This window comes from Bufo gargarizans, chromosome 5 (genome assembly GCF_014858855.1).
Source record: "Bufo gargarizans isolate SCDJY-AF-19 chromosome 5, ASM1485885v1, whole genome shotgun sequence".
Classification (NCBI taxonomy): domain Eukaryota; kingdom Metazoa; phylum Chordata; class Amphibia; order Anura; family Bufonidae; genus Bufo; species Bufo gargarizans.
This window is the reverse complement of record NC_058084.1, coordinates 42,903,866-42,931,406: the sequence shown is the minus strand read 5'-3', so window position 1 is coordinate 42,931,406 and position 27,541 is coordinate 42,903,866. Positions and strand designations below refer to the sequence as shown.

The window sequence follows — 27,541 nt, the reverse complement described above, 5'->3', positions numbered from 1 at the left end:
GCTAATCGGCTGAATCAAATTTCTTTTTTATTAACTTATCTCTATCCTAATCAAGGGGAAGGGATCATAGCTGAAGGGTGCTGATAATATGGTAATAAGGCCAGTCCCTCAGTGCTCCAAAAGACTAACTTGCAATTGCCTTATTTGCATGTAAACTTATCTGTATTAGCGGCATGTAGAACCACAAATAAAATATTGTTTGAATCAGCAGGATCAACCCTACCAGGCAGTATACCTGGTTTAACAGGGTGATCCTGCTAGAAGATCTTCTTTAATGAATAATACAATAATTCACTTAAATAGTCATGTTAGGAGGTCAAGCCAGGTTTTTCTCTAAGCTCCCAATCTTGTATAATCAGGTCTTTGCATCAGAAATTGAAGTCTATGTCAGCTAGTTATTGGTGTAGATTTCAAGTGTAATTTATGCCAGTTTTCTTGTCTGTGTAAGGGTTGGCGCTCAAGTTGGTGCTGCTCCCCATCTGCCATGCACTTAAGTTGACATCAAAACACACACCGGCGGAGGCGTTAGTCTACATACCTTGAGTAGTCCACAAACCTTTGGGTCATCATCACCCGGTGGACCCCAAGCAGAGGGGTTGACTCACAGGCAGTTTGTCTGTATGATTTCATCATTATCACCACTCAACACTGCCCCCCTGCTATCAATGGTTGCCGGTGCAGTATACAATTTTAGCACAGCATTTTGCTTTATCCATTCAGTGTCTCGTGTGTATTTGTTTACGTGATGTATATAACCCTGTGGGTGGCGTTTATTGAACCTAGCCACCTCACAATATATTGACCCCCTGAGTAACCCAAGAGTGGGAGAAACGCGTTGGGGTAAGGGACCCATGAGGGCCAACTAGGGTTGTGAACAGTATATACGAGGACAGAGAGTCCCCACTTTCAGGGATCGTCTCTGGGCACTGCATATCACAGGGAAAGTTTTATCTTCACTGCATTGTTCCTATGATTGACATACGCACTAAATTACTATCTTGGGACATAAATATTTATGTTTCTTGTTGACCAATAATATAATTATGTATCGGAAATATTTTGAGTTTATTCTTGGAGTTTATGTTGATATTTGTTTAAAGACTCATTTACTTTGATGTGGATATATATGTCTGATGGAAGTGTTGACTAGTGTTGATCGTGAATATTCTCATTTTTATTGTGAATATTGGCACCGAGAATTAGCGAATATCTAGAATAATAGGTTCTATAATTGGATGTGTTATAACTGGTATTATCTAGTCTAGTTAGTAAACTATTGTGCTGGTTTCATTTTATTTGTCATAGTGTTTAACCCTGTATATGCCCTGGCTATTTTTCTTTATTGACTTTTTGACCATCAAGCCTGCTTTCTTCTTTACTTTTATAGCTTTTTTATTGTGTTATTATTATGTCTTAAAACATAATAAACTGTGATATACAGCTTCCGATTTATGTGGATTTTAATGACCGATCCTTTTGTCTTCCAAGGAGATAATATGCCGCCTTAGGTGTCTGGCAGCGGCTTTCTCCCCTCTTCACAAGGAAAACACATACAGTTGGGGGTCATTTATCATTTCAGGTTGTTTTTTGTGTCACTATCAATTATGTCTTTGCTTTCTGTGCCTGCACCAAATTTATGAAATGGTGCACCTTTATTATTTATGTGGCGTTAGTTTAATGTGGTTTACGCCTTTAAGTGTAAAAGTACACCAGGTTGTCTGGCGTAGGTTTTTACTTTTAGGTGACTTTTGAAATAGTTGCACATAGTCAATGAGCCATAATCCAGGTCTCATCTCACTTTTAGCTCTTAAAACATAGACTACTGTGGAAAAAAGGGCGAGGATCACAAAATGTTGCAAATGTAACCAAAGGTTGCACAAAATGTCACAGTTGTCATGACTTGCAACTTTTATAGACCACAAAACTGACGCATCTGATTTGATAATTGTCCCCCATAAACTCTCATAAACTCATGTATATCGGAAGTTTAGAGTCATAGCTATTGCCAGATTTCCTAGAATGTTTGTTTTCACTTTTCAGGTTCAAAGTGATCATCCTGTGAATGCTGAGTCTTTATCCAGAATGTGTTCACAGTATGCAACCTTTCAACCTGGAATACAGCATTTTCAATTCTAATGAGAAGCTTTCATCATTAGATTAGTTTCGGTCTAGTCTCACCCAATATTCAGAGGAGTGTGGAGTATAAATGTTGTGTATGAAACAGGAGTAACAAGTTAGTTATTGTGTGCTAGATTGTGGAAAAACAATCCCAGAAGAGTAGGCAGAACCTTATTTTCCTAAATGACATAGTAACTTGATTTTTGCAATGAATGTTTCTCGGTTGCTGCCTTACAGTGAAAGACTATGATTTGCTTCAATAGGTCTAGAATTGCGCATAGCAGGGTCTTAGAAGAACTTCATGGAAAGAAGAATCTACAAACCTATCTGCTTATTTGTACACAGCAGAAACAGTGAGCTCAATGGTGTGCAGGCAAAAAATATCAAATGAGCACCATGGAGGCATATATTCTAAATAAGTAATCTCCCCAGGCACTGCAGTCCAGAGCCCAGTGAGCAAACTGCATTTCCAGATATAAGATTATCTCCACTCTGGTTCATACATAAGCAATGTAGAATTAATTTGCAATTTTCTACAAATGCCATGAATCAGGCTGATTCATATCATAGAAAATCAATAAAGAAGGCAATTTTCAAGTACAGCATTTGTTCATGTTTCTGAGGCAGGGGAACAGTTCACCAGCTATCTGATTTTCAGCAGAATGGCGATGATTTCTAAAGATTCCCTGACTTCTACTTTAGATTTATAAGGATGTGTGCCTTTTTAAAGATCTTAAGATCTAAAAGGTCTTGATTGTTACCTTTAAACAAAAGATAGAACTCATCATGGCTTCAAAGATGATTTTGTTTTCCAGATAATGTACCATCCGCTAGCTATAAAAATTTGAGCATTTTTATATATGTGTCTGATAGTGTCCTGTTCCACAATCATAGAGAAAGAGTGACCTCCATCCAAAATGCAAACTTCATAGTAGTACAATAAAAATTATACCCCAAACTTTCCTTAGGAACCTCTTACAACTTCGTTGAAATATGACCATATTTTATCAAATAACTTAACTTTATTTATTGATCAGATCAGATAATTTTAAATTTCTAATATATAATGGGGTTAGTTTGTGCAATCTAGTCTTTATCAGTTAATGCTCTCCAAATTAATATTGCACCTAGCCTCTCACAATGCAGCCCTAAGATCCATACAACAGATAGAAATTAAATTGTTATCTGTGCAGCTTAGGTCTACTTTATAGGAGATACAATAGTTTAAGTTCTTAATAAACTTAGATTTGGTACAAAAGGGAGTCCCTCACAGGTTGTGGAGCAGAAATTTTGGATATATGTAGGTTCTAAGAACAATGAAAATTTGGATTATGATCTATTACGGACTAAATGGTGTTTCGAAAACACCTTGCTAAAAATTGAAGCCCCTTGCTAAAAATTGCAATCTATGCTTTCTTTAATTTGCATCAAAATCTGTTTTCCCATGAAAAGTCCTACCCCTTCTTACTAAACCTCGCCAATGTTTTCATTAAAATGTAGCATACACCACATTTTTGCGACTTTTCAATGTAATGCTACAATTATGTTAGAAATGCAATAACTATTTTATCCATTGCTTTTTTTTTTGGGGGGGGGGGGGGGTATCTATTCTAGCACATTTCCAGTGCTTTTTAGCTTTTCAAACTAGATTTGTGGCATTACAAGCAATCCTTTTCTATTTATAGTCTTTCACCGTTTTTCATATTAAGGATGTATGGATTTAATAAAAAAAGTCACCCATAATCAACTATAAAAGAACTCAAATGTTTGATTTAATATAGTTATCATATTGAAAACAAGACTATTGGGCACAGTATGCTTTCTGCTTACTAATGGGTCTCAACCGATGACATTTCTTGGCATTTACAAAAATAACATCTGTATGATTAATGCCTTTCTGTCTTAACACTAGGAGAAATGTAATACATGGAAACATATAATAAGATACAACATTAACATTGGAATAGGTGTCAACCCAACATGACCTGCTATGATAGCATTGCAAATTAAAATAACAAGCATCATCTTTAAAGGCCAAGCATTCTACATTAGTCTTTGTGAAATATTCCCATGTCTTGTATCTCATCTTGTGTGTCTATTTTTTTCCAATTTCAATTTTGCAACATAAACAACATTGACCTAAAATAACTCCATTCATCTCAATGAATTGGTACTTCTACATTCCAGATCCTATACATTGCATTTTCTTAGCACACTTTTGACATCTTTTCCTGTGCTTAAGGCAATGGATAATATAGTATTAATATACTCTCATTGACAAAATATTCCACCCAGATAGAAATGTCAGATTGCTACAAAACCTGGCATTTAGTTATGTCTCACGAGATATATAAATGATTACAGGCGTGGTCCGATTAGACACTGGGTCTTGCCCATCTTTCCTATAAAAATGATCTCAAAGGCTATTTTAGGTAGTGCACATCTTGATAAAAGATTGTTGACTTCTAGATATGACTTTACACTGCACTTGAAGACATTTTGCCCAGTTGACACGCTTTGAGAGGGGGCGCATCATTGGACTGAGAAAGGTAAGAGAGTTGTTTTATGAACTGTCCACCATCTAAGCCTTTTTGACCCAGCTGTTAAGAGGTGTTGGGAGCGGTGGTTACATAAGGGCATTCACATGGGCTAAGGATGGCCCAGTTACACTCCCAGTATAGAGAATTGTTTGATCCACTTACAAGCATGAGCAACTCCCACAATTTTGTTGTCCACAGTAAAGACACATGTGCCACCTTTTTACATATACCCATCTCTGTCCAGACCATTTTCATGTGCTTAGCAGAAGGAAATTTGGTATCATGGAATCCATTAACTTTCTTGTCATTGACAGCCAACCATAACCACTTTTGTTTGCAATAGTGTCATGAATGAAAAACCTGGACTAAACTATCTAAACTATATCATCTTTAGTGACAAATCCACGTCCTGTTTGGACTCTGATCCCAGTGGGGTCCAAGTATGGAAGCCTCATGGTGAGCACTTCAATCCTACCTTTGCTATGGAGAGACACACTGTTGGTGTGATGATTTGCAGAGCCATTACATATGACAGCCAGTCACCTCTAGTAGTGATATAAAGGGCACTAGCAGCTTCATTATATATGCAGAACATCCTGTGGCCACTTGTGTTACCTCTCATGGCAGAGCTTCCAACTGACTTTTTTCATCAGGATATTGTTCACTTATACACAGCAAGGGTTTCCAAGGAAAGTCTCCACCAGATTGCAACACTTTCTTATTCTGTCTGATTGCCAAATTTATCACCAATCAAGCATTTATAGGACCTGTTCTAATGCCAGCTTTGGCAACCTGAGGCCAGGTGTTCAGCAGGACACCACAGAGAAACTGTATGCTTCCATGCCCAACCATATCTCATCTTGTGTAAAGGCTAGAGGTTTTATTCAATTCCAACAAATCCTTCTTGGTGCATTTTTTGGGCAATGAGTACAGTTTAACTTTATTCCTCTGGAAAGTCCATTAATTCTATAGTTTCCTAATGAGCTATTGTTATAGGTGGTATATGGCTATACAGAGCTGCCTTAGAAAAGTCAGCCACTCTTTACCTCATTTTGACAAAAAATTATAATTTTATTCAACCACCAAAGTGATATTCAGTTGAACTCATCCTTACCACTAAGGCTTTATTCACATTTCCCTTCACTTCCACTGAACTTATAGGAAAACAGACATAAAATAAGGGCCTTCTTTAATATGAATGCGCTTGGAATGTTTTGTAGCAACTTAATTTTTTTGCAACAAAAAGTTTAAAATAAACTGACATCTATAGTGAACAGAGCTAATGTTTCCAATGGAATTCATCTTAAGCCAAAGGAAAACAAAAATGTCTGATATTAAGATAGTGAGCAAGTTTTGAACTAGCCCTAATGGTGACAGCCTGCAAAATAAATTTAAAATCCTATAGATGACTTTGGTGAACAAAAAAGTAAAACACTTGAATACTAAGTAGTAAAAACATGGCTATTTGATTAGAGCAACTATTTTCCTCATGCCCTGTCATATCACAAGGTGGCCATACCCAGTCTAAAGTTGATCAAAATCGATGATTAAAAAAAAAAACTTTGTCAGGTGAAACAATGAATATTTTTTTTGTAGCCATTCAATGACAGACTATTATCATTTGAATAAAAGTTTAATATTTTCATCTGACAGTCGGTCAAAAATATATTTCATTCAAAGAAAGATTGTTCTTGAACAAAATATCATTCATCCATCAGCCAGTTTCACTGGACACATATAGGAAGTTTGAACAAATGTTATGGCCAATATGGACTACAACGTGTATGGCTGTGTCTGTGAAAGGAACGTTCACCAGATGTTCAGTTGATGCAGCTGTTCAACCACCAACCAACTTCTATCTAATGTGTATGGCCTTAACAAAGATAAAACAGAGAGATCTACAATGGGAAACTTCACATTATTAATTAGTGTTGCTGAAAAGTCACTGGACCATGTTTTCATGGTCACCCATTGATTTCCCTGTCTCTTGATTCAGGAGATTGTTCCTTGTGAGGTCAATTTTAATTATTAGGATTTGCCAGCTACAAATACAAATTGTAAAATTGATACAAGGCACAGTTAAAGGTAAAATATGTTTCATTCTCGATATTACTAAAGATCTAAATACAAATCCAACTTAAATTTAGGATCATCTCTAGCTACAACCATGCAATGTAAGCTTGGCCACATCTTTTTTTAAAACCCTACAAAAAGATTAGAAGCAAGCTAGATCAAGCACATCTTCTCAGAAGTAAATAGTACTTTATATGAACGGAATTATAAATCTGGCACGTTGACACGTTACAGATATATAATCCTTAATTGTGGCTCAGTGCATCAACATAATGATTTTGAAACAACATACAAATCTTATCCGACAAAATGTGTGAGCTTCTGCTTTTCTCCTATTCTTACAAGAGATATTTATTCATTTACCTCCAATTTATTTTTATCATATTAGAATAACCCTCAACTTTTGAGAAACATGACAAAAGTATACTCATAGAAGTTAAAAAGGCAATGCAACATTTTGCTAATGATGTCAGTGTAGACATATTTATTCAGCTTGTACCAAAAAAATATTAAAATTAAAAGAGGGCAATCATTTAAGTTGGGTACCATTATAGGAACTTAGTAATGATAAGGTTCAACTGCAGTGCTCTGTTAGCAGATATGCAGGGAAAGTCTCTTGACATATACATTGACATGCTCGTAGACTTTCTCTGATAAATATATGCTAAAAGGCTACTTTGTTGGTGTACCACTTGCTGGGATACATCAGGTTCTCATGTCCACAACTGTATCATAAAAAGCAGAAGTCTAGAAATATCTTCAGCAGGATCACTTGAGGTGGTTCCACCAAATGAAAACATTAAAATTTAGCTGACCACATACAAAATAAACCGGTATGCCCCTAATACTCCATAAAAAGAGCAATCATATGAAATTGAAAGATGTTGACCCAGCCATCTCATCACTGGGTAGATCAGCAAGAATCATATTTTTTCCCTCATGGGATTCACTGAGATGATGCCATATTTCTTCACAGGTCTGTGAGCTTAAAGAGGCAAACAAAGCATTGAGAATTTTTGAGTATAATTGTACTGTAAACTTCCCACTTTTTTGGGGGGCGGGGGAAAAGGCTAAACTTGCACTGCAGCTCTTGATTTTCAATGTACGCAGTATTTCCCCACAACATGAAGACATTTCTGTCTGAATTTTATGTTTGCATTACAAAGTTTGCATTATAAGAAGGAACATGCAAAAGAATATAAAATGCACTGACGTGGTTGTTTCTTAAAAGAAATGTGTCACCAAAAATTTTATCTGACAGTTAGAACCAGATAGCAACATCATATTTTTTTTTAATTCTATTTTCTGAACATGATTATAGCAGCTGCTATATTGCCTGAGCTGTTCTTTGCAGGTTTAGAAAATTGCTTTACAGTAGCCCCAAGGTCCATAGACACAATGGTCTGGAGGCAACCTCATTGACTTCGCTAGGGAGTGTTTTCTAGGCATTCTCTGTGACTTGTGCAAAGGTAATTGTACAAGGAAAGACTAGATAAGCTTTGACAATCACCTATTCTGAATGGAGGATCTTGACTTATCTGTACACAAAGGTGATATCACTATAGGCAAGATTAGAATGACATATAAGCAGATAACTGCCGTAAAGTGATCTGCACAGACTAAGAAGTAGTACCTATTATTAGGCCTAGTGGCCAGTGCGAAAACTTCAGAATTGTATGTTTTTTGTTTAAATATAGATATTGACATGGAAAATTAAAAATAACAATCAAAAATGCTTAAAAAATATGTTTAACATAAAAATGTGATTTAAAGAATAGGTCATTTTCTGATGACGCATTCCTTTTAACTTTTTCCTAACTTTATAAAGTAGACCTATGATCACTTTAAAAATATCCTTTATTCAATAATATTAAAAAAGTCATACACAAAAGCATGGGAAGGAGTCCACATAACATTGGTTAAAAATAGTAAGAAGGGCCACCAGTGCAAAATCTAAATAGTTGACAACCACAGTATGCATATCCAATTGTGCAAAGAAACAATAGGGGTATCCTCCTATTATATTAGACACTTTACAACACCAGACATATAAGTCATGGTTCCATCCAACATTAAGCTAAATGAATTAACCCTCATAAGTTACCATAACCTTCAAGATATCAACACATGCTTGATAATGTAGCACTTATCCACACCAGTGTTCCTCACTCACCCCAAATTTTTCACAAAAGTGCTTCATCCGGGCACCAGCTGACCATATAACATGTATTGTAAACTCCAACTCCCACTCAAATTTGGCTGGATTTGGCTGGATTTCAATATGGTGAAACCATTTATTCTGGTAGGATAAGCTACTTTATTCCCCTCTTCCCATTCTCAATCTGACCATACAAATGTTTGGGGAAACAGGACAGATATCTGTGGTTAGTTTAAGGCCTGCTTGACACTAGAGATGAGCGAATCGAATCCCCCAAAGTGAAATTCAATCCGAATATTAGGATACATTCGATTTGCCTCAAAGCCAAATTAGCAATTGGAGGTGGTAAGTTTGATAGAATTTTTTTTTATTGCTTATTTTACATAGTTTTTACACTCAGATGCCACAATTATGTATGAATGCGGCATCTGAGGGGTACAATGATAGGGTGGTGCTATCACAGCTCCCTGTCATTGCACCCACTACTTACAAAGTAATTAGTCACTAAGCAAATTTTTATGTAAAATTTGGCGAATTAGACGAATCAAACTTTTGAAAAATTTGCTCATCTCTACTTGACACAATTATAATGTGGGTATAACAGTTGCAGCATCCATTTCCCACAGTACTCTACTGAACCAGACAAGTTACTATGAGAAGGTAAATAATAACCGTGTTACAATCTGATGGCTTTCCTTACAGGGATTTTTAATTATGTTTACCCATTATTTGTGAGGAAGGGAGACTCCTCAACCCACCAACAATCTACCAATGGAAGGAGTTAGTTGAATATTTTATCACAGATTTTTACTAGATCCGTAGGGACCATGACAAAACATTAGGGATTAATATTATTTCAACTTTACATATTGCATTTATATTTGTACTCTTAGTCCTTCAGGAATAAGACCATTGCTGGTGAAATTGAGTTTTAATAACTATTTTAATGTTTATTAAATGCATTTTTATAAATATCAGCTTAAGTGACTACTCACCAAACTCCTTAGGAACAGCTACAGAGAACACACAGTTATGGCCCACACTGTAGTTTTTGGGATAATTTGGTGATAACACAGTCCCTTCTGATCCTGTAGATCGGCTTCCACATGGTGCTAGAAAATTTGCAAAAAAAAGTTTCGAGTGAATCTCCATCAATGTAACAATTTTATGTCATATTGATTTCATATGCTGAATAAATGACCAATTACTGGAAAATAAGCATCCTGCTCTTTCTAGGGTGATTATTGGTATATTTACATGGGACAATGATCAGCCAGTAGCTTTCTGCAGAAAATATACCGCTGCATTGCCAGATCTGTTTGGTAGTGGCCTTTTCCCATCTCCCTACTATGGGCAAATGCAATATATATATATATATATATATATATATATATATATATTTATATTCTGTGCTAATTCAGCACTGAACTACTTCTGCAAATTTCCCAATTGCCCATCATTTGTGCTAGTTTTCTTGAATGCCCCCTCGTTTGCCTTTTTACTCCTTACACAACTGTCTTGCATTGAATGAGACTGTACTAGCATATTATATTTGTCAAACACGATTGTGCCATTTGTATTGTAGTCTTTTGAATAAAATATAATTTACAAAAGAAAAATGGAAAATTAAAATAGACAAGGAGAGCAGAAGGATAAGTTTGTCGACAAGCTTAAAATGATTGCTATATTTCCATACATCTATTGTAAACATAATATTTGACCTACATTTAAATGAGAGAAACATATAAGTGTACAATAATTCTCACAAAAGAGGTAAAAATTACTTTTAAATAAGTACAGATACAACTCAAAGAATTTACATAGTCTTTACATAAAGGCAAAATATCTTTCTGCATTGTAAAGATCAGTATGACTCTTTATGGTGGACCCCAATTCAAAATCTAATTGCTATTTATAACATTTATCTTTATATTATATGTATTCTTCTTATGCAGCACACGAGCACCTCCGCACTCCGTATTGATATGCTTTATATAGTCATAACTATGGCAGCCATAGTAGCAATAGCTGGTGTAGCTTCCAAAGGATGAGAAGGGCAAGAAAGTTGTTTTCCTTTGTTACACTGGTGGTTTTCTAAAGACCCCTTTACAGTGAACAATTTAGCAGGCAATTGTCGAGAAGGAAGCGTTCCTTCCCACCAAGCACCTGCTTACCAGTGCAATTACATGCCGTATCTTTATACTGGCAGATAAACACTAATAAGCATTCATATGAGCACTTGTTAGCGATTATTTGGCTGATGTTCGGCCAGTCTAACGGTACCTTAGTGCAGTCCGGGGGCACATGTGAACTAGAGGCAAGATGGCCTGTCAGAGTCCCCAGCCGCTAGTGTGAAAGTACCCTTACATTTATAACAAGTTCTATAGAGTAGCCTGTGTGGAAAAAGACAGCAAAAAAAGACCCCTTGTGGCTCTGTTATGCCAAACATAGATTATCATGGAACCATATAGTGATCTAAGCTCACTTTAGAAGGGAGAGAGTACAAATTCATGGACAAAAAACATATGTTAACCTAATACGTTAATTAAACGGGTTATCTAAACATGGCCAATCCTTTATATTTTGAAGCCGATTGAATGGGGCAAGTCTGGTTTCAAAATGCCACTGGTGAGCCATACATTTCTGCACCTGCAGGAATAAAATAGTGTTACTTGCCCAAAAATGGGCATCCGGGCAATTCAAGTAGTTGAGTTTGCCAGAGAGAAAATAAGACCTTTTCCACAGCTACCACTCTGTTCAACCCCTTCCTGACATGTGACGTACTATTACGTCATGCAAGTCAGTGACTTCCCGCATTTTGGCGTAATAGTACGCCATGGTGATCGGGCACGCACCTGAGCGGTGCGCGCCCGATCACTGCAGGGGTCCGGCAGTCCCTGGTATCCATGCCCCTGCTGTATCTGCCGGCATTGCTGTTTACAGCGATGTTGGCGGATTAACCCTTTATATGCCGGTGTCAGCGCTGACCATGACATAGTAGTGGTTTGCGGCGGGTGAAGGAGTGCATTGAGCTGTGGTGGGGACCCGATGAGTGACAAGGCAGCCTGATGCGGTGCAACGGCTGTCCAATGCCTTGCACAGCATCGGGACCTGGCTTCTATGGGTGCCCAGGAGATCCAGCCTCAGGCTTGGTCTCCTAGGCAACCTGTTAGTGTATTACTCAGTGTTATACACTAACAGGCAATACATTACAATACTGATGTATTGTAAAGCATTGCAGAGGGGATAAGACCCCTAAAAGTTGAAGTCCCAAAGTGGGACAGAAATAAAGTGTAAAAAAAAAAGTTAAAAAAGTGTTTTTAATATAAAAATTTCAAGTAAAAAAAAAAGAAAAAAACGCCCCTTTCCCCAGATTTCATAATTAAAAATAGAAAAAAGGGAAAAACACATATATTAGTTATCTCTGCGTCCGTAACGACCGGCTCTATAAATATATGACATGATCCACCCCATCCAATAAACACCATAAAACATTTTTTTAACTGTGTAAAAAAGCTATTTTTGTCACATTACATCACAAAAAGTGCAACACCAAGTGATCAAAAAGGCGTATGTCAAACAAAACGGTACTAATAAAACCATCACCTCAACCCGCAAAAAATAAGACCCTATATAAGAAAATCACTCAAAAAATAAAAAAAATCTATAGCTCTCAGAACATGGAGACACTAAAACATTATTATTTTCTTTCAAATATGCTATAATTGTGCTAAACTGAAATAAATAAATAAAAAAAAAATATACATATTAGGTGTCGCTGTTTCTTTAATTCTTGTGGAACACCTAAAGGGTTAACAGAGTTTGTAAAATCAGTTTTGAGTAACTTGAGGAGTGTAGTTTCTACAATGTGGTTATTTTCGGGGGCTTTCTACTGTGTACACCCGACAAAGTGACTGCAGACCGGAAATAGTCCTTAAAAAATGGGTTTTGGAAATTTTCGTAAAAATTTCAAGATTTGCTTCTCAACTTCTAAGCCTTCTAACATCCTAAAAAATAAAATGGCATTTACAAAATGATGCCAACATAAAGTAGACATAATGGTACTGTTAAGTAATACATATTTTATGATGTATCACTTTCTGTTTTAAAAGCAGAGAAATTGAAATTTTGAAAATTGTGAATAAAGAGGTATAATGTGTCACGAGAAAACAATCTTAGAATGGCTTGGATAAGTAAAAGTGTTCCAAAGTTATTACCACATAAAGTGACACATGTCAGATTTGCAAAAAATGACCTGGGCAGAAGGGCGAAAACTGGCCCGGGGTAGAAGGGGTTAATAGAAGGCGGTCCCAAGCAATCCATATTTGACTGCCCTAATAGGACAGGAACTGGCCTGATAAGACAACTGATAAATGGCTTTACTGGAAGATGAAGAAATAATTCTTTAAACATCTTTAAGGTGATTCCAGGACCTAAAAATTGATGACCTATCATTTTGATAACCATCAATATCAGAGCTGTGCAGTCTGACTTCTAGCACCCCACCGATCAGCTGTTTGCAGGAACTATGAAACTTTAACCAAGCACCCAAACATCATAGCTCCATCCACCATGAAGTGACCATGTGTGGTTATTGCAGCCCTGTTCCAGCCCTGCAATAACTAGACACAGCCACTACATAGTCAGGCCATTGACATCTGATCTGATGCATATGACCTAACCTAAGGATAGTTCATCAATACTTAAGCCCAGGAGAACCCCTGAAATTTATAACCTTACCTCAAGAATGAAGACTCTTATTTTTACTGCTGTGCAGTACATTACTTCGATAAAGATATTAGTCTAACAAACTGAGGTACTTTCCTAAGTGACACATTTGGAGTGTAAAGCAGTGAGATAAGTTAATTACGGCTTCAGATCTCCGTATGTTGTTCTACCTCTTGGGAGACATTTGCAGCAATTCAGCATTGTGGAGTTTATCAGCAAATCTGATTTTGCTACTGTGACTATTGTTTGCAAGGGGTTTATATCCAATAGACAATAATCTCTGTGTTGCTAACTTCTCTTTTCCATACTTAAATCTACTTTAGTCTTTGTTTTCATGCAAATTAAGTTACAAAGCACACAGCTCCAGGTACAGTAAATAGCTTTTAGTGAAGCAAGGATACAAAACAGCTTGCCACAAGATATGCTAATCTGCCTTCTTTTGAAACATGAGCCTCTGTAATATGGAATTTAGGAACAATTGCAATGGATGAGCTTTTACTGAATTAAAAATAAAAGGCTTAATGTATTCTGTTATGTAGTACAACATGTGATCATCACCAACAAATGTTGCAAGATAAGAACCGAGGTGGATAAGGGGTTCCTTGAGTGCATAAGAAGAAATAATTCTGAGCTCTCCTGTCCAAAACATTGAGCTTTGTCCATGTTTAGTTGCATCATAATTGGTGGCGTTATCATTATACACATAGGACAGTTCATTAATAAGACCTAATGAGTCAGTGATTGGCTGCAGTGATCCAATGACACATTCGGTGACATCAGTGTTGCAGCAACAACAAAAACCACTGGGTTACTGCAGTAGGTGCATTGGAATGGCAGGGGATTAACCCCTTAAGGACGTAGGGCGTACCGGTACGCCCTATTTTCCTAGTCCTTAAGGACTCAGGGCGTAGCGGTAAGTCCAAACTTTAAATCGAGATTCCGGCGCCTCGGGGGTTAATCCGAACAGCATGCCGGCTGAAATCATTCTGTATAGACCGCTGTATGGAAAAGGTTAACTGTCAGGGTCAGGGAGCTTCCTCCCTCTCCTATCGGGGGGCTGCTGTGCCTTTGCAGCCCCCACATTGAGAGGGAGAGAGCCCCCGACAGCCCCGTCCTTACCCTTCCCCGTCTGCAAAGTTGTGGCAGATGGGGAAGGTTCCCATGGCAACAGAACGCCTTCTCAGGCATCCTGCTGTCCATGGTGCTGAACAGATCTGTGCAAAAGTCATAGAAGTAAAAAAAAAAAAAAAACTCACCTCATCCACTTTCTGCAGGGCATGCGATGACGTCACCGCACTCACCACATAGTGAATGTGGTGACCTAATTGCAGGTCCTGCTGAATAAAGATATAAGGACCTGCAGTGAAGTCACCATGCTCACCACATGGTGAGCGTGGTGACGCCATCGCAGGTTCTTTTGCAGGTCCTGCAGAAAGAAGAGGATACCGGCTGAGGATACCGGCTGCGTGACAGTGACCTGCTTGAGAAAGATCCCATTGAGCGGATCGAAACGTCGCGTGTCTGGTGAATAAAGCCTTTTTTCTACTTTTTTACTATTTGGATGTGCTGTGGAATTTCTTCATATTTATATATATATATATATATATATATATATATATGTAGTATATAGTGAGACAATAACAGGACAAGTGATCATTATTAGAGATAAGCGAATCGAATCCCACAGAGTGAAATTCGATCCGAATTTCAGCATAAATTCGAATCGCCTAAAAGCCGAATTTCCTCGTGCTTCGTGTCAGCTAATTAATTTAACCTGAACTAGTATAAAAAAATAAATTTAAAAAATAAATCAAACTTGCCTCCTCAATTTGCTCACGATGTCCACCAGCCTTCATCTTGCTTGAAGATCTCGGCCGAAATCCCATAAAGCGCGAGATTACATGATCATGCCAGCCGACATAATCTCGTGCCGCACTGGATTTCGGATGAGATTTTCAAGAAAGATGGCGGCGGCCGGTCCTTCGCAAGCAAATGGAGGCGGTAAGTTTGATTTTGTAAGTTTGAATTATTGTTAATTTTACACTCAGATGCCGTCATCATGTATGAAAGCGTAATCGGAGGGGTACAATGACAGGGGGTGGCGCTATTGTAGCTCCCTGTTCTTGCACCAGCTACTTACAAAAAAATGCACTTTGTGACAAAGTAATTTGTCACAAAGCAAATTTTTTTTGTAAAATTCGGTGAAGTAGCCGAATCAAATTTTCATTAAATTTGCTCATTTCTAATCATTATTTTTCCCTATGATTCCTCTCATAATTGTACTGGGCTCCAGGACGCAAATTTGTCTTCCAGGAAAAGCTGGATTAGCTATAAGGAATCCAGGAAAGTCGAGTATCGTTACCAAAGAGTATCTTGCGCAGAGCTTTGATAAGTCATGTTTTAGGGCTGCGTGTTTAGGGAATGGCCTGACCAGTACAAGTACATTCTGGCACATTGATAGTCATGTACCAGGTGTTCTCTTGGAATAGAGAGACAGAACCTGTCTGGAGAGACTATTAGGTTCCTTGCAGACGAGCATGTCCGGATTATGTCCGGATGCGTTGCGAATGCGTTCGGTGAAAACTGTGCGATTTGGCAAACAAAGCCATTCAGTTTTGTTTGCTATTGCGTTCAGTTTTTATCACGTAGGTGCAATGCGATTTTCTTTGTTTTGCATGCTCATGAATAAAAAAACTGAATGTCTATAAACATCTCTCTGCAACCATCCGTGAAAATCGCATCCGTACTTTTATGTGGCCAGAGTTGCGTGAAAATTGCAGTATATAGAACATTCAGCGATTTTTATGCAATGCAAAAGTGATGCGTGAAAAACAGTGCTGATGTACACAGACCCATTTAAATGAATGGGTCAGGATTTCGTGCGGGTGCAATGCGTTTTTCCCTCCCTTTTTTGGTTTTGTTCCAAAAATACATAACGTAAATAAATATGTATATAGCAAAACATGTGTTACTGCAATACTTTTCTGTGAGAAATACTTCATTTTCTTGAAAAATTTCAGGGGTGCCAACATTTATGGCCATGACTGTATACACTACGTGCAGAATTATTAGGCAAATGAGTATTTTGACCACATCATCCTCTTTATGCATGTTGTCTTACTCCAAGCTGTATAGGCTCGAAAACCTACTACCAATTAAGCATATTAGGTGATGTGCATCTCTGTAATGAGAAGGGGTGTGGTCTAATGACATCAACACCCTATATCAGGTGTGCATAATTATTAGGCAACTTCCTTTCCTTTGGCAAAATGGGTCAAAAGAAGGACTTGACAGGCTCAGAAAAGGCAAAAATAGTGAGATATCTTGCAGAGGGATGCAGCACTCTTAAAATTGCAAAGCTTCTGAAGCGTGATCATCGAACAATCAAGCGTTTCATTCAAAATAGTCAACAGGGTCGCAAGAAGCGTGTGGAAAAACCAAGGCGCAAAATAACTGCCCATGAACTGAGAAAAGTCAAGCGTGCAGCTGCCAAGATGCCACTTGCCACCAGTTTGGCCATATTTCAGAGCTGCAACATCACTGGAGTGCCCAAAAGCACAAGGTGTGCAATACTCAGAGACATGGCCAAGGTAAGAAAGGCTGAAAGACGACCACCACTGAACAAGACACACAAGCTGAAACGTCAAGACTGGGCCAAGAAATATCTCAAGACTGATTTTTCTAAGGTTTCATGGACTGATAAAATGAGAGTGAGTCTTGATGGGCCAGATGGCTGGATTGGTAAAGGGCAGAGAGCTCCAGTCCGACTCAGACGCCAGCAAGGTAGAGGTGGAGTACTGGTTTGGGCTGGTATAATCAAAGATGAGCTTGTGGGGCCTTTTTGGGTTGAGGATGGAGTCAAGCTCAACTCCCAGTCCTACTGCCAGTTTCTGGAAGACACCTTCTTCAAGCAGTGGTACAGGAAGAAGTCTGCAAGGTAAGAAAAACATGATTTTTATGCAGGACAATGCTCCATCACACACGTCCAAGTACTCCACAACGTGGCTGGCAAGAAAGGGTATAAAAGAAGAAAATCTAATGACATGGCCTCCTTGTTCACCTGATCTGAACCCCATTGAGAACCTGTGGTCCATCATCAAATGTGAGATTTACAAGGAGGGAAAACAGTACACCTCTCTGAACAGTGTCTGGGAGGCTGTGGTTGCTGCTGCACACAATGTTGATGGTGAACAGATTAAAACACTGACAGAATCCATGGATGGCAGGCTTTTGAGTGTCCTTGCAAAGAAAGGTGGCTATATTGGTCACTGATTTGTTTTTGTTTTGTTTTTGAATGTCAGAAATGTATATTTGTGAATGTTGAGATGTTATATTGGTTTCACTGGTAAAAATAAATAATTGAAATGGGTATATATTTGTTTTTTGTTAAGTTGCCTAATAATTATGTACAGTAATAGTCACCTGCACACACAGATATCCCCCTAAAATAGCTAAAACTAAAAACAAACTAAAAACTACTTCCAAAAATATTCAGCTTTGATATTAATGAGTTTTTTGGGTTCATTGAGAACATGGTTGTTGTTCAATAATAAAATTAATCCTCAAAAATACAACTTGCCTAATAATTCTGCACTCCCTGTATGTCCAAATATCAAGTTTGGCTATTGTATGTTAAATGTAAACCAGAACTGCAATATTGAAACATTTATTGCTATATAACATTAATATCACAAACATCTTTGTTTAGGAAATGAAAACCAGATGTGTGATATAGTAATAAGCAATTATTCATAAAGAAGGTCATTATATTAGTTTAGAAAGACCGGCTAAGTATTCCTATGGGTCTAGTAGCTTCTGGTCTGACACATCAAGGACCTCATTCTTCATTCAGAGATAACTCAACTTTCAAAAAAATTGTCATTCTGTTTCACTGTGATCACTTTGTCATTGTTAAATGCCTTTAAGTGAAGGACATGTATGCATCAAATAAAGTCATTGTAGGGATTGTATTAGATTATGAGAAGCAGAACTCATAAAACCATGGAACATGCTGGCACAATGCAAAATATGGATAACAGTAGGAAAGTAGAAGAAATGTGTTCTGTTCTACATGCCAGGTATCTGATATAGTATCCACCTACCGAGAAGTGGAATTTAAATGATAAAGCCACTCAGCTACTCAGCCATACCATGCCATAAGTCTACATAGGTCTTTTTTTATTCATCTAAAATCTATTGCTTTCCCCAGGACAAGCTCACCCCAAGACTGCTTAATTTCAATATTTTAATAGTCAGAATGCCCATTGATCATCTAATATCTATGAGCAACTTAATAGGAATGTATAATCAGAAAATGGCATACATTATTTTAATATGTTTTGTATTATTAACAGCACTTTTAAAAATTGACCTTTTTTTGCTACTTTGCACTTAGAAAATTCTCTAAATACATACACATGCTGTAGCTTACTTGTTAGCTTTGTCATATAGACTGAGACAGAATAATCAGTGTAAGTGTTGATCACAAATATTCTAAAATCAGTGTTAGTGTTTATCCCGAATATTATAATCACAAATTTTTATCGCGAATATCGGCACTTCGAGAATTTGCGAACATGTAGAATATAGTGCTATATCTTCATAATCGTGAATATTCGAGATTTTTTTTCATCAGTAACCTCACTGCTTCTAGCTTGTGAGCCAATGAGAAGGCTGCAATATCTTTTGTCAGAGCTTAGCAACATCCCTAGCAACCATAAGGAAAGTTGCCTACCCCTAACTATATAAGAACCTCCCCGGCAGCAGTGACATTGCTGTGCTTTGCTGAGTCATCTGGATCCTTACCCAATTACATTAGATCAGGCATGCTCAACCTGCGGCCCCCCAGCTGTTGTAAAACTACAACTCCCACAATGCCCTGCTGTAGGCTGATAGCTGTAGGCTGTTCGGGCATGCTGGGAGTTGTAGTTTTGCAACAGCTGGGGGGACGCAGGTTGAGCATCCCTGCCTTAGATAGTTAGCTCATATATATATATATATATATATATATGTTACAGATAGTTACTGGGAGATAGTCAGTGTAGGTTAGATCGTGATATAGTGTAGCTAGTTCCAGTGCAAGGTGTTAGGTAGTGTGATAGGAATTACGGTACTGTGCATTTTCTCCAGTCTCAGAAAACTTCTAGCCACTTGAAAAATGTAGCAAGAGTGACCCACGCCTGTATTGCGCACGCAATATGCACATATTACATTGCCCATTTTTGCAATCAAGAAAATAATGACTGGAGATCACAAATTCTAGAATTTGCGAATTTATGGCGAATATTAGGCCAAAAATTTGCAAAATATCGAGAAAACGAATATTGCCTATGCTGCTCATCACTAGTCAGTGTCATTATCACAGGGGATGGGCAATGTTGATGGCAGCTCTGTTGTACTGGAGTCTGGGATAAGACAAGTTAGTGACATTGTACACACAAAGAAGGATCTATGCAGCTCCGCTGTCAGTCTCTCCTCTCTACACTAGTGAAACACATCATTCAGGAGCTCCATATGTGTAATTCATCCAACAAATATACATTTAAAGGGGTTTGCCATAATTTTGATACTGATGACCTATCCTCAGGATAGGTCATTAATATCTGATCGGTGGGGGTCTGACGCCGGGCACCATTTTTGCAATCAAGAAAATAATGACTGGAGATCACGAATATATATATATAAAATATATATTTTTTATACTGTATATACACAAAGATCAACAAGCACTTTTATAGTTTTTTAAGTACCTTTTTTAGAGTGTTCTTTTTTCAGAAAGTAATTCTGGACCTAGCGTTACTATATTAGCAAACTGCTTGCTTGCAGAAATAGCTTAATTAAACCAATTATGCAAAAGATTGCTCTCAATCAATACACATAAAACGGGTTAACAGTAATTAAAAGTGTAAATGAACTATTTTCAACATCTGGGTGCTGCATTAGAATCGTAGATTAAGCTCAATGGATTTAATCAATCACCCGACCTTTCACATTGCGTTCAATGACATGACTGATACTTGACTTCTAAAAACCGTGTCAAAGTGCATGATGACGGATGTGCTTCATTCCTTCATTTGTCCATTATAATTACACCTTAAGCCCTCTAGGTTTTAAAATTAGTTTTTCCGTAATACAGTATTAAAATAAATGTCTGCCTTAGCCTATAATTTTGGCTGGACTGGATGACCCTCTAATTTTTATAGAGGTGTCCCAACTCTTAACTCATTAGGGAAGAGAAGGGTGAAGCAGTAAAACATGTCTGACCCTTTTATTCTCAAGGGAAATAAGCCAGGGAAAGACTTGTCTGGCAGTGTCTTGCTTACATCTACCTATTGATAATTTATGCCAAGTGTGCATGTGTATACAGTAGAGGAGTTGGAAGGCAAAGTTGTCAGCTGAATAAATGTTCTGTTGACAGCTATCTAAAATGTATGACCAACTTAAAGATGCCCATACTGAGGAGATAATGGTCAGCTGAAATAGACCATTTTAATTGTTTTAACAAATCATCAATTATTATACTTAATCTGAATGATCATTCATAATAGCCGATTACAAACTTCTTTCTGTCAAAAGCATGATCCGTGCAGTTGAAAATATTTTACCACTTATAGACCCGGCCATTTACCTCCTTCCTGACCAGGCCTAATTTAGCAAATCTGATATGTGTAACTTTATGTGGTAATAACTTTGGAACTCTTTTACTTATCCAGGCCATTCAGAGAATATTTTCTCGTGACACATTGTACTTCATGTTAATGAATTTTTGAGTCAATATGTTTTACCTTTATTTGTAAAAAAAATCCAAAAGTTAATGAAAATTTGAATCTCTCTGCTTTTAAAACAGAAAGTGATACCTCATTAAATATTTTTTTACTTAACATTCCCCATATGTCTACTTTATGTTGGCATCATTATGTAAATGTCATTATATTTTTTAGGACATTAGAAGGGTTAGAATTTTAAAAGCAATTGTTAAAATTTTTAAGAAAATTTCCAAAACCCACTTTTTAAGGACTATTTCAGGTCTGAAGTCACTTTGTGGGGCTTACACAGTGAAAAAATAACATAAATTACCCCATTGTAGAAACTACACCCCTCCAGTTACTCAAAACTGATTTTACAAACTTTTTTAACCATTTAGGTGTTCCACAACAATTAAAAGAATATGGAGATAAAATTTCTAAATGTAACTTTTTGGGCAGAATTTCCATTTTAATCCATTTTTTTCTTTAACACATCAAGAGTTAACAGCCGAACAAAACTCAATATTTATTACCCTTATTCTGCGGTTTACAGAAACACCACACATATGGTTGTAAACTGATCTAATGGCACACGGCAGGGCGCAGAAGGAAAGGAATGCCATATGGTTTTTGGAAGGCAGATTTTGCTGAACTGGTTTTTAGATGCCATATCCCATTTGAAGCCCCCCTGATGCACCCCTACAGTAGAAACTCCCAAATGTGACCACATTTTGGAAACTATGGGATAAGGTGGTAGTTTTATTGGTACTATTTTGGGGTACATATGATTTTTAATAACTCTATATTAAGTTTTTTATGAGGCAAGGTAACCAAAAAATGTCTGTTTTGTTTTTATTTTTTACAACATTCATATGACAGGGTAGATCATGTGCTATTTTTATAGAGCAGAAAGTTACGGATGCAATGATATCTAATATGTCTACTTTCTTTGTTTGTTTGTTTCAGTTTTACATAATAAAGCATTTTTGAAAAACAAAATGTTTTTGTGTCTCCATTTTCTGAATGCCATATTTTTTTTATTTTTCTGCCAATAGTCGTGTGCAGGGTCTCGTTTTTTGAAGGAAGAGTTCAAGTTTTTATTGGTACCATTTTTGGGTACATATGATTTTTTGATAATTCATTATTACACTTTATAAGGCAAGGTGACCCAAAAATTGGTTGTTTTAGCACATTTTTTTTTATAGTGTTCACCTGAGGTGTTGAGTCATGTGACATTTTTATAGAGCAGATTGTTACATATGTGGCAATACCTAATATGTATACATTTTATTATTTATTTAAGTTTTACACAATAATAGTATTTTTAAAACAAAAAAAATATGTTCTAGTGTCTCTATAGTCTGAGAGCCATAGCTTTTTTTGACCAATTGTCCTAGTTAGGTTCTCATTTTTTTGCGGAATGAGGTGGCGGTTTGATTGGTACTACTTTGGGGGGCATATGTTTTTTGATCACTTGGTGTTGCACTTTATGTGATATTTTTATAGAGCTGGTTGTTACAGACATGGCGATACCTAATATGTTAACTTTTTTATTTATTTCACTTTAACACAATAACTGCATTTTTGAAAGAAAAAATTATGTTTTTATGTCTCCATGTTCTGACAGCTATATATATATATTTTTGTGATTTTCTAATGTAGGGGCTAATTTTTTGCAGGATGAGGTGACGGTATTATTGTTACCATTTTGTGGGACATACAACTTTTTGATCACTAGGTGTTGCACTTTTTGTGATGTAAGGTGACAAAAATGGCTTTTTTTATGTAGTTCTTATTTATTTTTTGATGGTGTTAATAGGACAGGGTGGATAATGTGATATATTTATAGAGCTGGCCTTCACAGTTGCGGCAATACCAAATGTGTCTATTTTATTTATTGTTTCTATTTTTTTAATTATTTAAAAAAAAATTTGATTGGGGATTTTTATTTTTTTATTTTTTATTTTACACTTTGTGTCCCCCATAAGGTCATACAAGACCGCTTGGGGACATTTAACTTTACATTATTTGTTTTCACTATTGATTTCTCCTGTAACTAGGGCTGACATAGTAGCCCCAGTTACAGGGAAAATACACCCCCAAAGAGGCTGTACAGCGCTATACAGACCTGTACAGCCTCAGTGCAGGTCTGTGGAAGACCCAACAGCTCCTGCACTCTCCCGACCCTGGCGGTCACATGACCACCGGGCCAGGACAGGAAGCGCATAGTGCTTCCGCATCTGTATACACATCACTCGCCAAGCTTGACAGCTGCGCGATTAGCGTGCAGCTGCCATCTCTGAATTGATATTATAGAACGTCCATGTAGAGATCTACAACTGCCCATAGTACGTTTATATCCTATGGGTGGTCGAGAAGTAATTAAGCCATGATTAGCTAAAAATACAAGGGTATGACATGATCACTGAATTCAGCCGATCACTTGCCATTTTCCTCAAGTTTAGTGTGCCTAAGGGCAATTGATCAGCCTAACCAATCACAATAGTTATTTTAACTATTTAAAAAACAAAACATTCCAATTAACTTTAAAGGGTTATTCCCATCTCAGATATTGAGGTCATATCTTTCGGATATGCCCTCAATGTCAGATGAGTGCAGGTCCCACCTCTTGGACCTACCTCTATCTCCAGAATGGGCACCCTGAAGTGAAGGAGAGCGCACCACACAAATGAAGCCACACTCCATTCACTGCTATGGGAGGTCCAAAAATAGCTGAACTGTACCTCATAACAGTGAATGGAGAGATGGCATTGCAGGCACTGTGCACTCTGCATTCACTTCGATAAGACTTCCGAAAATAGCCAAACACACTCTCATAGCAGGAAATGGAGAGCAAACTGCTCACACGCGGTTTCATTCACTTTAGGGGGCCTGAAGATGGGAACAGGTCCCAGAGGTGGGACCCGTAACTATTTGAATTTGAGATGGGTCCAACCAGTTAATGCTTGTGTGCTGGAAGGAACATAGACAGCAGAGGGCCAGCATGCAAGAACCATTTATGGTCTTCTTGTTCTACAATTGTTCATATTAGACTTCCCTTTTATGTCTCTCTTATAATCCACCAGCAAGTATGAGCTATGAAATGCTTAGATTTAATTTAATAGATGATAGGTAACTGGTAGCTGATCTTATGGCACATTTGGACCATTGCCTTTTGGGTCTACAGCCTATAAAATATGTCCTGTCCTACATCTGTGCACCCATTTATTTCATAAGCCCTTGGTCATTATGCTAATGCTTGAATGGTCAGTCTATTCTGGTGTGATCAAGTATGCTTTATTTAAAGGACTTTTACTTAATATCATTGAATCCTTTAAGATTCAATTTTATTCCATATTGAACATGCCAGCCAAAAACACCAGTGGCATCAGCTGCGCAAAAGTTTGCATTTCCATGCCGTAATCATAAAATGATGCGTTTTATTGGGCACTGTCGACAAAAATGATTACTTGTCATGCCTTCGTTGAACGAATGTTTCATCTACATTCTTTAATTAGATCTTGCTCTTAACTGCCATCGTTCAGTGCCAAATGGTTTAGTATATTACACTGGATAATCTTCACAGGCATTCATAATGGAATGAGAATTGTGGATTTGGTTCACATCCCAAACTTATTAGATAGGCTTCAAGGGCATTTCAAAGGAATATCTCGGCCATTTTTCCAAGATACTGTAAACGTCCAAATGAAGCAGCTTATCATTGTAGGTCTATTGTCCATTGGACAGATGTACTAGATAATAAAAATATATCTTTTACATTATATAAATAGGGTACTTTTTATAGTAAAAAATAGCAATTTAGAGGTTCCAAAGATGACTTTGTCTTATTGAGTTGGAATCAAGTAGAAGAACATGTAAACTTCGGGAGGGCCAGGTTCACACTCGGCTGGGTGTTTCCTTTGTCCTACACATTGGAAATGATCAAATATATTCATCAAACACCCCCAAAGACTTTTATAAAATGTGTCAAATGAAAGCCCTCTTGGTATACATTTGGATAGGATATATTGGGATTTTTTATTTTTTTTGCTATATTAACAAGCATAGTATTCTATGGTTTTCAATAAAAGCAGTTAAAAAAGGAACAGATCAGAATACTTTTTTTTTTTAGAATGGAAGTCAATGGTATGTATGCCACTGCATAGGCAAATACCATTCAGGTATACATTTGTCAGGGTGAATCTAGCATAAGGATGGCACATTAGAATGAATATTGACTAAATATTCTGACCATCTGATGGGTATGGCGGTGTCCTGACCCCCCCCCCAGATGCAGATGTTGGGGAAAGGAAGGCTTGATCTTAATTTTTTTTAAAGTGAAAGGGAGCACCAATTGCTGCATCCACTACACAGCACTAGGGTTACTGAAAAACAACAGATCGTGGGCGTGACGGAAGTGTGATTCTCAGATAAACTGATATTGATGACCTAGCCTAAGAATGGGTCATCAATAGGGATGAGCAAATTGACTTTTTGATTTGCATAAAACTTTGTTTCAATACTGTACCACTTGGAACCGAACCCGAGTTCAGGAAATGTTTTTTTTTTTTTTTACAGTATAAATCAATTTCTGAAGTTATTATGCGAAGTCTCGTGATACTTCGCGAAGTAATAACTTCGGCTCATCGGAGCCAATACATTCTAATACTGTATGAAGCGCTCACTCCGTTCAGTATTAAAGCAAAGTTTTATGCAAATCGACTTGCAATAGTCATCAATATTAAAGTCAAGCATGAGTGGGCAGAGTCTCTAGGTGCTGATTTTACGCCCACATAGCACCTAGAGGCTCATTAGCATATTATAAAAGTGCTTATTTTACGAAAACGGCTGCAGGGACTAACGTTAGAAACATACTATTATGCAGTGCTGACATTAGCACATCACTAATGTCAGTCAGCTATATAACAGTATTTCTGGTGGTAGAAGCCATTTAATATTTCTTAATTTGAGCTTTAAAATTATAAAACAAGCAGATTTAAAGTTCTGTAATCATATTTCCTTAGAAAATGTACTGTGTAATTCTTAAGATGTCACTGAACTGTACAGTGTACAGTGCAAGGAAATGCATCACAGCTGTGAAGGATATCATGACATCGCTCCTTAATTGTGTTCTTGACAGAGTACCAACTGTGCTCATGTCATCTGTTATATTAAAAGAATTCAAGACCTGCATAAAAGTAATATATAGCAAGGAATTTCATTGTAACAAGATCAAATACTAGCAACACCAAACTGTCTTAATCAACAACTCATATGTAATGCAAAAAGTCCCCCCTTCCTCAGATTTTACAATATGTGGATTAATGGGATTATAATATTTTAATGGTAGCTATAAGCAAATTTCTTAAAATTAATTTTGATTCTGATTTGGTAATTTTTTTTAAAAATGAAATCACTTTCCAAACAAATTGATTATACCTAAATCCAATATGCTCCAATTGTCCCAAAAATTGGTATTTTACACTCTCATATATCAGAGCGAGAGAGAGTTCCTAGTATAGTTTCTGGGCAATATGTGCATTGTCTGGAGAAGTACACCCAGCTCCTGTTAGTCATGTCAATTTGCATATATTTTCCTAGAAACCGATAGGGGCAATGCCTAGCCTACAATCGTCATCACATATGTTGACTGATGTCCATGAGAGACATAGGGGTCATTTACTAAGCTGAAATAAACCTATTTACGCTTATATGTTACTTTGCCCCGCTCATGTAAGGTCTAAATAAGTGGATATGGCATGGATGTGGAAGGGTCGGGATGGTAGGCAAGTCTCAGTCACCATTTTCTTACATGTTCTAAAGGTAAGATAGCATGGTAGCTGTCTCACATTTAGAACTTTCGCTGGATGAACCAAAGCTATGGAGAGGCCGACGCCTCCTCATAACTCCAGCGGATACACCGCCAGCTTAGGGCTTTATTGAGACCGGGGTCTAAAACACAGGTCTTAATAAATGTGCCTAATAGTACCCACCCAGTTTCTGATTCTGATTCTGTCTGCTTTCCTCTGATAAAGAGCTTTTATCCTTGAAGAGCAATTAACATATGTGAGGCTGGTTAGCTATTGACCTACTTTTGTTAGAAATCCTGTTTACACTGCTGAGCAATGATTGGATTGTGATGCTATATGTGCAGGAGTGAAACACTCGTTTTTTAAAAT

General features: G+C 37.3%; 1 protein-coding gene across 1 annotated transcript in view; it reads right to left on the bottom strand.

Annotated features, from left to right (window-relative positions):
- The window catches only part of CSMD3 (CUB and Sushi multiple domains 3), a 1,090,172-nt gene that overhangs the window by 463,235 nt on the left and 599,396 nt on the right, over positions 1-27,541 (bottom strand). The window contains exon 29 of the mRNA XM_044293228.1: positions 9,885-10,001. Coding sequence (XP_044149163.1) covers positions 9,885-10,001 — 117 coding nt within the window. The remainder of the gene's footprint in view (positions 1-9,884; positions 10,002-27,541) is intronic.